At 36.0% G+C, this 12685-nt stretch overlaps 1 protein-coding gene across 1 annotated transcript in view; it reads left to right on the top strand.

The window, feature by feature from the left end:
• Window positions 1–12685, top strand: part of LOC132076152 (adhesion G protein-coupled receptor A3-like) — a 252558-nt gene that overhangs the window by 84169 nt on the left and 155704 nt on the right. The window contains exon 3 of the mRNA XM_059477084.1: window positions 10098–10169. Coding sequence (XP_059333067.1) covers window positions 10098–10169 — 72 coding nt within the window. The remainder of the gene's footprint in view (window positions 1–10097; window positions 10170–12685) is intronic.

Raw genomic sequence — 12685 nt, forward strand, 5'->3', positions numbered from 1 at the left:
ACATTTTTAGTAAAAATTAAGTTTGCAAATGATAATCATAAATCATAATTCAATAATTCATTTTGCTGGACAATAATGTCAAGAAGCTGTTTTTATTTTTTGTCTAAAAACATTTATATTCCAGTCTAGTGCTGTGAAGTGTTTTATGAGTAGGCACTGGATCCACCACCTTTTAAAAGGACAAAACATGGTGTGTTTTTTTACTTGTGTAAAAGACTAAAATGTTTCAAAATGGGAGGAATGAATATAAGACACATAATTTTGTTAAATGTAATCCCAGGGAAATTGTTTAGTGGAAATACATCTTCAAAATTATTACAGTTGCTGCATGAACATGAAACAGTAAGAACATGACAAAAGCCAGGAATTTCTTCTTGAAATTGAGAGGATAGGAATGTAAGCAAAGGGAATGAAATGCAGGGTAAATTACTACTGGTTAAAAGTGAGAGAATTGATTAGAAACAGAATGAAAGAAAGTTGTGTTAGACAACTGCAGGCTGGAATGAAAGGTTATAATTTGCAGATCACTTTTGGTGTCAATTTAGAATTAAAAGCATCTTTCCTGTTGTTAGTGCAAAGCACTTGCACCATTAAGTAAAATGCCAGTTCCTCAGGGTCAGCTGTAGCTGCATTCCTGACCCAGAGCAGTCTAATGGTTTATGGGTTTAGATACATTTATTTGATGTAAGAGTTGTTATTCCAAGGAATTACTTTTAAATGCCTCTTAAAATGCAGGTATGTAAGACTACTTGGCAGTGTTTCTTAGGAGTTTTGGATGAACTCTTGTTGTTGAGTCATAGTTTTCCTGCAGTATGAAGTTTTACTTTATGAAACAGTTCATTAGACACCAAAACAGTTCTTGACTTAGCACAAACTTTAAGATTTTTATCAGGGCATTTTATATTAGGAAAAATATAAAGGCTATTCTATATAAAAAATAAAAATTAAATATTATATAAAAATTAAATATTGTGATAAGTGACAGGAATATAAGATAAACTCACTTGTAAAGTTAGTTTATAGGGCTGTCTAAATCATGAACGATTTCTTTTCCCTGGGATTTTTTTTGTAATGTACGTAACATAATTTAGCTGTATTTCAGCACATCACTTAATTAAATTTATGGATATCTCAGCTTCTGTTTCCTGTTAGGACCACAAACAGTTCTCTTAGTCTGATGTGCAGTCAGCCAAGGTCAGCCCACCCCAATGATCTATCCATCTGAAATGTTATGTAGTGATGTCATTAAGATAACACTTGATTTGTGTCAGACGCTGTCATCCTTTAAGAAGATGTAGCAAGAGCAGATTTATAAATACACGTGTTAAAGTAGCCACCACAAAGTCCCTTTTCTTCCACCAGATTCTTGCTCAGCAATGAGGCTCTCCCAGAGCTCCAGCAGCCCTGGGGTTTGTTAAGAGGGCTGCTCACACCTAACCACCAGCTTTTGTGTGCCCCCATGCCCGGAGGAGGGTGTGCTGAGTAAACTGAATTATTTGTGGGAGAGAATAGCTGGATCCCAGGCCTGACCTAGGAAACCTGTGGAAACAAAGCACTGTTTCTGAGGGCCTGAGGGAGAGGTGGTGTGATGAAAGTAGAAGAGATGCCACGAAATAAGGTATGAGTAAATAAGCTGGGAAAAGTTCTGTTGCTCCATGTGGTGAGAAGGATTGATAAGGAGAGGATGCCTCACTGAACAAAACATGCCAACAGCTTTCAGCAATAATGATCTCCAACAATAACATAGTTCTTCTTTCCCTGCATCCTTTTTTGTGTTTTCTTTCCTGTTTCCTCCATTTTTTTGGTGTTCTTTCAGGCTATGAAGACCTGTGAGTGTTCCTGTGGCCCCAGCTTCTATTGTGTTTTATTATGTCTGTGTTGATTTTTGTTTGGCTTTTCAATAATCTTTGCATATCCTAAGGCTGAATAACTGAAACTTTCATATAAGCAAAAGAAAATTTGTTTTAAAACCCTATGATTTTGCCTAAAACACTAGTGGATGAAACAAGGCATGAAAATCACTGAAAAAGAACATTTCAAGTGGGACCAACAGAGACAGGTTAAGTATGTGCCAAGTTATTTATAATAGAATATATTTTGACTTGAAATAATTATTTGCAGTTCTGAGATAGAAGAAATAAGATTTTTTAGTTTCTTTAAAATAATTTTTACTTGAAAATCTCAACATACACATGATATAGAATATAAAGTATATGGCAATGAATTTAAATAATGGGGAGATATTATACATTCACATAGAACCTCTGGTCATATTTTTCAGCTCATATATAGTTTGCTCATCTGTATTTTACATGAAATCTTAGCAAAAAGTATTTTAAAATTTCTGACATTTACCTGCAGGAAGGTGCAATTTTATAAAATGTGCACTGAAAATACTCAAGGAGGTTCTGCAGAGGGCTCACATTAACCCTCATTTCTGCAGAAGACAATTCTGCATGCCTTCTCATTAGTACATGTGGTTAGTTTTTGAGAAGCTAAAATTTGTCTGTGTTATTACCAAAGACCCAGTTTATATAAAACAGGACCTTCTGGGGAAGGATTCTCAGACCAGTCTTCCAGCAAGATTTAATTCCTCTGAGTTAAACTGCTTATAGACAATTCTTGCCTGTTATCCTAAAACTCCTTACTGGCAGTTTAAATTGACAGGATTTCTGTGCAATTAATGTTGCCTCTGACACTGACTGAATGAAGGGTTCAGGTGGTTTCTATATTTGTTTCCCCGCTCCTGTTCTGGAAAGGGCTTCCTTCTCTATACGATGCTGGAATGCATCTGGGCACTGCCGTGTTCCCAGGTAAACGGGAGCACCTGGAGATGGGTGGAGATCTCTGCGGTGTTGCCTTGTCCCCAGTGCTGCTCATGTCTCCCATCATGAGCTGAATAATCACTGCAGGTCCCTGGACTCAGGGTCTATGTCAGTGTCCCTGTTCTTTGTGATATTGTTAATTAAGATTCTTTCTCTTTTGATGAAGCAAAAGTAAGTAGGAAGAAAGATGGAGATGCTCCTTGACATTTTTTTAATTGATTCATCTTGGGTTTTGAAGTGTTCTACTTCTCTATTATGAAAACAGTAGAATGAAATAAATGCTGTAGGAAAGGTGATGCCTATTTTCTTGATCTACACAGACTAATAAACTGTCTTAATTTTGGCTCAAAAGTACTCCTAGATTAATCTGTGTGCCATCTGAAGGTACTTATTTTTCCTTTACACCTCAGGCTAAAATTCATTCCTCTTTTCTTTGGATGTTTTAAGTCCTGTAATCTCAAATTGAAATTCAATAACGAATCACTTGTGGTTTTCCAGCTCAATCTTGATACAGTAACAGAAAAAGAATCGAATATTTCCTTAAAAAAGGCCCCACCCAAAGCTCCATGATACGATGGATGTATATTTTAAGGTTCTCTTATCTAACAAGAAACCACATTTCATTGCATTTCTGATACTTGGTATATAAAGGAAAATCTCCATATTTTATTATGAAAGATTAATTCAGATGCACTTCTGAAAATTTTGGATTAATTTCCAGTAATTCATTCTATTTTTGTACTATAATTCCAGAGTTTAAAATTTGACCTAGGAATGTTGAATACACAGTGCTGGAAATCTGTAAAGCCAAAGCAGTGCAGTCTCAAAATGTGGAATAACTACTTCTTTCTCAATAGAAAGGGCATTTTACCCACTTTCTGTCTGTTTTACATTTTATTTGGTCTGTGTGTTTTGTTTAAAAAAAAAAAGGTTGAGCATATTTTTCCCCTGACTTTTAAATTTTCTTTACAGTTTTCTCACAGACTGGAATTAATCTCTGAACTCATTTATTTTTCTTCTTTTTCCTTTCTTCCCCCAATGGTTAGATTTTTTGCAAGAGGCATGGGGCACATGTCAAGGAACGTAAGCCGTGCTGAACTGCCTTCTAGGCATGAACACAGAGAGGAGTCCCAGTAGGTGCAGAATTTAAGGAGGCCTCTGGCTCTTTGCAGCTGCCAAAGGTTTCTGTGTTCCTCATGTCTCTCCACAGTTATGGACAGACACAAGTTCTGCCACTGTAATCAGCATAGTGCCAGATCTGTCACTGTACACCAAGGCCTTGGTGCCAGCAGGGAGGCATTTTCTGCTGGCACTGCAGAGTTATGGACGCCAAAACCCACTTTATCTGCTCTTAGCATTTATTTCTTCTGACCTTTCAGTCTTGCTTTAGCCCCATACAGTGGGGCTCCAAGTCACTGCTCCAAGTGACCCCTCCTTGGGGGCTGGGGGGCACAGCCACTCTGTCTTCAGTCCCCAGGTTAAAAGTGCCAAGCACCTGCTTCTGTGCCTAATGTGATCTCACCACATAGGTCTGGGTTTGTGGCATAAAAAAGAAAACATATTGGAACAGTTGCATATGCTTGGAATGCTGAATTTTTGTTTCTTAAAAGCATGCCAAAATAGAAGAATACGGAAAGCGTAGATGATTTTTCTTCATTTGAAAATGCATTTAAATCTGAGCGATCAATAACAAAATGCTGAAAGTAGAGGCAGGTGCCAAACATCTTTGCACCTACATTCTGATTGTTCAATGCTATATTTAGAATGAAACTGCATTAATTAATCTTTTAAAATGTTATTTTTATCATATACATTATAAAAATGTATCAACAAATGTTGATACTGACAGTCTATCTTTTTTTATCTTGTTTTACCAAGTTTTTTAGTAATTTTTTTTCTTACTTGGCATGCTGCTCCTTCAGTTCAAATACCCTGAGTCTTACATTCTTGCTCTATGACTATTACTGTGAAAATGAAATAACTTATAAGATTCTATGGGATTCTTTGAGCAAGCAAACTACCATGAAGCTTCTCTCTGTTTTGTTTCAGCTGCCATTATTAGTACTTTGTTTTACACTTTTAGGCATGTTCCTAAATAATGAATAACTGCCAAATTACCACAGCACACTTGATGTGAATGAGTCATCAGCCTTAAATTAAAAACCAAAGTGTGATGACCTTTCTGTTGTTCTGCATATCATAACTGCCATCAAGTGATGAGTCTGAAACCTCTGATCTGTCATTAGCACCTTGAGCAGACAGCAGTCATGTTTTTATCTAGTCCTTAGGGCCTATTGTTTTAGGGAATCCAACCAATAATGGCTTGGATTAAAAAGGGGAAATTAAAGGAAAATGCATCATCAGCATGCTAAGCAAACAAAAGACCTATAGCCTCTGTGTCTGGAAAGGCAGATCATTATTGGACAATTATTGTCCATATTACTGTGCATGTTTATGTTTATTATCTGATGTTTCTAACTGAAAAGTGTTTTGTCTTTATCTCTTCGAAGTTAACTGAGATGTAAGCATAACTTTTCTGATTCTGGAAAGTAGGTTAAATATCTGCTCTCATAATTTAAAAAAGATTAAAATAAAGACAACAAAAGAACTTCCATGGAAGCACCTTAGTTAATTTAGTTACTGATGATGGTACCAGGTAACTGATGTTTAAAGTTTAAAGTGATGTTTAAATCTGCCTATTTAATGAGATATGTTGGTTCAACAATGCATTTACCAACAATGAGATTAAAATAAGTTTTGATTATATCTATGCCACCAGAGTACAAGAAAGGTACTGGTTCCAGTACAGATGGGTACCTTTGAAATGTTTTCAAAACTCATTTTGCCAATATCAACCCAATTGTTGTTTCTTGTATTCAGGAGTGCCAGCCCTGACTGTCACTGTCATGGTGGTAGAATAGGTGCTAACTATTATCTTCTATCACTGGCTATGCCTCTTTGCTACTGCAGTGACCATAATATTTTCTTCAGAGATCTCAAGTCTGCATTCATTTCTGCATTCATTTCTTGGGCAAAGGTGACATTTAGTTTAGCTGTAATATTTCACATGAGAAAGAAGTGGAAGACGGGACCTTATTTTTTTTGTTTTGTCTGTTGTTGTTTCATAGTAATATGCAAAATGTGGAAAGTCAGTCATATTTCATTGGTATTCGGCATCTGCTCAACAACTGATTGCTCTTCTCAGAGCTTTTTTGGAAAGTTTGCAGCACCATAATGACAGCTTTCTAAACACAGATGTCCTCTTGGTACAACCTATAATTTTTTATGAAAGATGTATCAATGTCAGGAATTTGAACAAAGTACTGGAATTAGTTGAATATTCTTGTTATGAATATGTATTCAAAATATCTACAGTACTTATATTGTAAGTTGAAGAAAGAATATGCAATGTCTGAAGGCAAAGATGTAGGTACAAAACATCAGAATATAGTTTAAGATAAAGTGATTCCTTTGTTAATGGGCTGTCTATACTTCAGTGAACTTTTTCCCACTATGTTCTGTACTGTGTAAGTGCACACAGTGATCTTGAAGCATCAAGAATCTCAGGGATACATTCAGATAATCAGGGATTTGGCCACGGAAGATGTCTAACAGCTGAGAAGCCAGGACTAGTTACTAAATGTTCTTGTGATGTCCCATTAGTAGCCTGTTCCTCTTCTTTCATTTACCTCTCAGCTAAGCCATCAGGAAGTGAATACTTCGAACACAAATTCCCTCTCCTCAAGTCAGCTATTTTTCTTAGGGTTTCTCTTAAGAAAGTAAAAGTCAGTTGAGAGCTTAATGTGTAAATTGATAAAATTCCAGCATCCTGTGGTTCTTAGTAAATGAATCATTGATTGCATTTACCTGTGGGCCTATTATTTGCAAATACCTACAAATAGAAGACAGTGCTTAATGGTTGTTGGATGTAATTTATGTCAGTTCAGACTTGCAGGTGAAAAGGAAAGTCTCCTCTGTAACCATTTGAGATTTTTTTTTAATGATAACACAGTCCATTCTATATTGTTCTTCTACCTATTTAGGTCAAGTTAAGATCAGAGTGCCCTGCAGGAAGTTTATCTAGCAACTCTAATGATATTAGCAGAAACATAGCTCAATAAATATTTTCCCATTTTGATTTTGTGCAGCTCTGCAGCCAGGATATAAGTGCTGCAGTTTTTATGACTATGGCTAACTTCTTGTAGTTTCCCTCTATCTGTACTTGTACATGGCACTTGGTTTTGATTTAATTTCAGGTCTACACTCCCACACCACTAATGACACGTCATTCAGATTCAGAATAGATACTTTAAAGATAGAATACAGCATCAGAAAAGATGGAAAATCATAACTGTTAGTTAGAAAGTGCTTTCTTTTTGGACTTCAAATGGGTCATGCTGTGGTCATTCAATATTATGGTATTGGGGTTCTTTCACTTCTCTCTTGCTTTTGGTTGATGATAAAATCACTTGTCTGGTCTATGTGCATGTGTGTGGTCCAGCCTGGGCTGCTCTTTGGCTTCTCTTGGATCATGAACTTTTGCCAAACCTCAGCAGGAGCTCTTGGGGAAAAAATGTAAACATACCACCAAATTTACTCTGGTTTCTTTATTTAGCTCAGCGCAAGTTAATTCTAATTGCTATAAGGCTTCAATATGACAAACTTTTTCCTAAATCAGAAAGTGGGAGAAGCTAATTTAATAAGTTAATTATAGTAATTTAGTAACAAATACAAGTGGCTGGGAATAAAATGGGATGTCCTAATGAAGAAGTATGAATTTTTGGTTTTTAGCAGTTGTTAAATTTTTATTTTTTAATTTTAATCACATTAAAAGAAATGCTCAAGAATCACAAGGAATAAAACACCTATTTTGTTAGGCCAGAATTATATGGAAACATTATGCAATAATACTAATTGCTAAGAAAGTGCCAGAATTGTGGGCAGTGTAATTATCTACAATTTTCTGAGAACATCCTTACAAAAATGACCTACCTATTTTAAGTGTAATTTCCAAAATGAGGAAGCCAGATGTCTTGTTTGTGACAGTGTAAGTGATGGACACTTTTCCATGTAATGGTCTACCTTCTACTAACATTAAATGACCTTTTTTTCCCTGTGGGTGATAGTTGAGGCTTGGGCTGGTTTTTCCTATGTGGTTACAAGTTATGGGGAAACAGGGCAGTTTCCATAAACAAGAACAGAGAAGATTTCAGTAAATGGAAGGCATTTTGTCTACTAGGTTATTTTGACTGTCATTAAAACTCACCTGTCAACAGTTTGCCACATTTTATATTTGTTCTGAGCTGTTACCACTGGCTACGAGAGCTGATCGCTTTGCCTGATTGCAACTTTCAGAAGATTTAGATGAGTTGGCAGTTAACATAGAATGTATGTAATTGATATAAGATTAATTATTAAAACTGGCAGTTTCCCCTACCTAAAATGCACATATTTGCATATGTACTATGCCTCTTAAGTTGTTTACAAGTGCTTAAACACTTCAGTGTAAAACTTGAGATAGATTTTTGCTTTGTCTTATGAGTTATAAGAATATGGCTGTTCTATCATGAAAACAGTATTCTTCCAGTCATTTTTATATGGATTTACTTCTGCAAGCTAAATAACTTCTTTGACCTGAGTAGTTACATATTTAACATACTGTACAAGCAAGAGGAGTAGACACAAATGTTCAGTATTGAATATTTGAATGTTAAAAAAAAATGAGGCTTTGACTCACCCACAGAACAAAAACTCTAAATCATCAAAAGAATAAACACTTGTGTAGATTAATTTTTGCCAAACAAAAGACTCATCCTTGCAAGCTGACTCTGGAGAATGGTGTGCCGAACTTTTGTTTAAACAGTTTTATTTATGAGAAGGTGTGGAAAACTCACAGTTAAAGAAATGGTCAGAACTTCTTGAGTGAATGAAGAAAAAGAAAGATAAATCTAGTAGCTGCCTCTGATACCAGGGAACTAAGATGAAAATGTTTGACCACAAAATATTTAAAAAAAACCCTAAATCTTCTTCCAGTTCTTAAAGACTTCTTCAAGACTGTTAGTGTCTCAGGCTGAATGCTGAACTTGACTCTTAAAGAGTCCAGCTCAGATCTTAGTTAGGGAGAAATCACTCATCGACATTGTTTCTATAATAGAATGGGCATGAGATACAAGTTTTTGAAACTGTATTCAAGAGATGTACAAAAATGACTAGAAAAGTGCAGAAATATTTATGATTTTGACTTAGAAAATAAAATATATCCTTCTGGGAAATAAATATTTGGGATGCTGTATTCAGGCCAATCACAGGTAGTGAACTCAAGCTTTCAGCCAGAGTGCATTTTATCTGCAGTAAAAAAAGTTATAAATAATATTATTCCTATGTCTGTTGATCTATCCATGCTTTGGCAGAGTCAAGCAGTGTATGTGCTGTAATTTCTGAAGGTGGCCAGCCTGAGAATCAGCACTGAAATTAGTGAGCACCAGTTGCTCCCTATGAATTGCAAATTGTCAGAAGATGAGCACTGCCTACAAGAATTTACAACAGTTGTCTCCTAGGCCTGCTCATCTGGTTGCACTGAAGGCACTTCCTCAGGGTTCACATCACAAAAGTCTTTGAGACAGTTCAGCAGTGAATCTCTGTGGGGACTGAGCTGAGAGCAGTGCCATGGCCCCAAGCTCTGTGTCAAGAGCAGACAAGGTTACTAATGCCAGTGAAATATTCTTTATCTGTAAAACAGCCAATGCTCTGGATTGTCAGCAAGTGCAAAATGAAGCACCAGTCTGCCAAATAGGAGAAAATGCCTGTATTTCAGAACAGAAACCTGACCTGTCTGTTTGTCTCACATGCCAACTGCTTTGCCTGCACTAGGTGGAAATGAGAAATTTATTAAGTGTAAAGTGCACAGTAAAATGAATAAGCAAGCTAAAAGGCTCTTGCTTTGCTGACTAATTACTTCATTCACTCATTGATTAAAACATTTTTTCTTGGGTGAGAATGGCTGGTAGGCTTGTTTTGAAAAGAATGAATAGGAAAAGAAGATTTAAAGCAAACAGATTTTTTTTAAACATCTAATCTTAAACATCTTGCTTAGAAAAATATGTTTTTATAAACTGTGGATGATGTACTGTTTTTGATGCTACTAGCTAAATTCTTAGTTTTAGCTAAGACAGATAAAGGTTAGAATTGCATTGCATTTCACACTCCACATGTGTAACAGTGGTAAAGTAGGTAAAATGATAATTAACTGCTCCTCCTATTATGTCTCTCTAGAGATCTGAAGAATAATTTGATCAGCACAATTGAGCCAGGGGCCTTCTATGGGCTTTCAGAACTGAAGCGCCTGTAAGTATTAATTCCATTTGAATTATTCTGAAAATTGTGTTTGTATCGACATTTCTATCCTTGGGCAACTCAAATATGCCACCAAGCAATAATCAAATAAGGGCACTGGCTGTAAAATAGAAAATCACACACTCTGCTTTTTACATTTACCATGCCTTTTTTCCCCTTCTTCCCCTTTGTTCTTCTTTTTCTTTTTTACCTTTTGCCATTTAAAATCATCAGTTTAATCTCTGGTAAGTGTACTAACACATACACCCACAAAGGTAAAAGCATGCCTAATTAATGGCTAAGCAGAAGATATATCACTGTAGACATTAATCAGAAATATAAACAGTAGACAGAAATAAACACTAAACAGTTCAGATGTGTGTGAACAATGGTTTGTGCTACACTAACATTTTTTTTTTTTGCTTTTATCATAAATCAGCCCTATCAAATACATTACTAGAAAGGAAAATTTGTCATACTGTAGAGTTTGTCTACCATTTTCCATACCATCAGCCTTGACTTTGCTTGATATTTTTTACTTTTATAACGGTTTTCTAAGGAAACACAATCTTACACAGTATATTCCCTGTTCATCATTCTTGCAATTCTGTCTTGGAAAAGGCTCTCATAGTACTTTGAGAAGCACTGGCTGATTTTTAAACTATGTTTTAGAGGGTAAAAATATCTAAGTTAGTAGGATTCTACAGCTGGGCATTTTTCTTTTAATTAACAAGGACTACAGACCCTCCTTAGTTGTACTCAGCATAAGGAAAAGTGAGATGAACCCTTTTTTAATTATAATTTTCCAAGTGACAGCTTCCAAATATCCGTGCACTGGCTAACTAGGCCATCAGCACATGCCAGGCATTTTCCAAGCCATCATGTGTGCTGTCTTTTGAGAAAACCTATTAGAAAACAAGGATTATTTTAATGAGATGGGAAGATTTAGACAAGAAGGAGAAGGATTGCAAATAGAAACAGAAAAATAATTTTACAAATCCTCTGCTTTTCTGCTGTGTGGTAGTCTTGAGCCGCTGTGTGCTGGGAGCGCTGCAGGTTTCTCTCTCTGATCTTGCTGTAGCTGTGTTTTCTAGTACCAGCCTCTCAGTTCTAGCGTGTTGCATAATAATGATGAAGCCAGAGTAGCATATACATTTTTAACACAAATAAGATCATTAGGTTTGAAGCTTCCTTGCTGGCTCTGTGTGCAGGGGTAGCAGTAGGATGCAACGATCAGGATGAGCGCTAATTGTTGCTTTGGCCGCGCACTCTAATAACACAACCCTGACCTCTTGTGGGAAAACCAGGAAACCTGCGCACGTCTGGGCTGCCCATCCCCTGAATGCACAGCTGGAGCCTTTAGGTCAGCCAGGAGAAGGGAATAAAGGGAGAGGAACTCATCAGGCATTGGACAAGAGAGAAGAGTCTTCAGCGCAGTACAATTGGCAATGTTGAGTTTTGTCATGCCAAATCTCAAAAAACCTCCTTACTGATATGCACAAGAAACACTGGGAGCAATTTAGAGACAGAATTGTTTAATTGCTGGACTACCACATTTGATACAAATCTGTGTAGTTCCATGGTAAACAAGAAAATATCTTCCCTCCTTCAGTGTGCAGCTGTTGGGAGGGAGACAGTAGAGCAAAAGGAATAAATAGTGTAAACTCCTGTTGAATATTGAATACAGTAATTGCTTTAAGACTATGCATTCATATCTCTTTATTTCCCATGTAAAATATAAATGATGCTGAGAAAAGCAGAAGCTGATTTAATGTGGGCAACTGCAAGAGAAATGGCTATGGCAAGTCAGACAGACAAGCTACAGGTTGTCAGAATATTTTCTAAATGATTTGGAGATCTGTTATTATTTGTATGACAAACTGAATTATTTCCAGGGCTTACTCAAAAAGGTACACACAAAAGTAATGGAAATTGAAAAATTATGAATCACTAAAATTATGGCATTTGGTTATTCAACACAGAAGAGTTTTTTCTGTAACATCAACTTTGTGAGTCAACGTTAGTAAGTTAATGTTTAACTCCTGAAAAGGAGCACCAGCTTTGTACATTATGGACTGAATTGTGTTTAATGTAACAGGTATTAGTCTGGGGAAAAGTGTAGCAAGTTGCCTTTTCTTTTTGCTAATGTTTTTTTTTTTTTGAAAATATGTTTTACAATACAGAAATTTCAGACACTGCTATATAACTTCTTATGAAAATAGCACTTACTGAAGTAAACTTTGAGAAAATAACATTATTCTTTCATTTTGGTAAAAATGTGATTTTAATGTGTGCCTGTCTTAAAGAAATATGCACCCATATTGATTATTATAGACAAAATCTGCTTTTGCTACCCAGCTTATGCCCCACATTGTGATGCAATTGTTCCATATGTGTTCAGACTTTGCCTAGACAAAAGCAAAGCATTATATAACCAAGAATTCTGGGTAGGTTTTTTTGTATCTTCTAATGGAAAGATATGTAGATGCATATATATATATGTATTTGTCTTAAATTTGCATTTTTAG

This window comes from Ammospiza nelsoni, chromosome 8 (assembly GCF_027579445.1).
Source record: "Ammospiza nelsoni isolate bAmmNel1 chromosome 8, bAmmNel1.pri, whole genome shotgun sequence".
NCBI lineage: Eukaryota > Metazoa > Chordata > Aves > Passeriformes > Passerellidae > Ammospiza > Ammospiza nelsoni.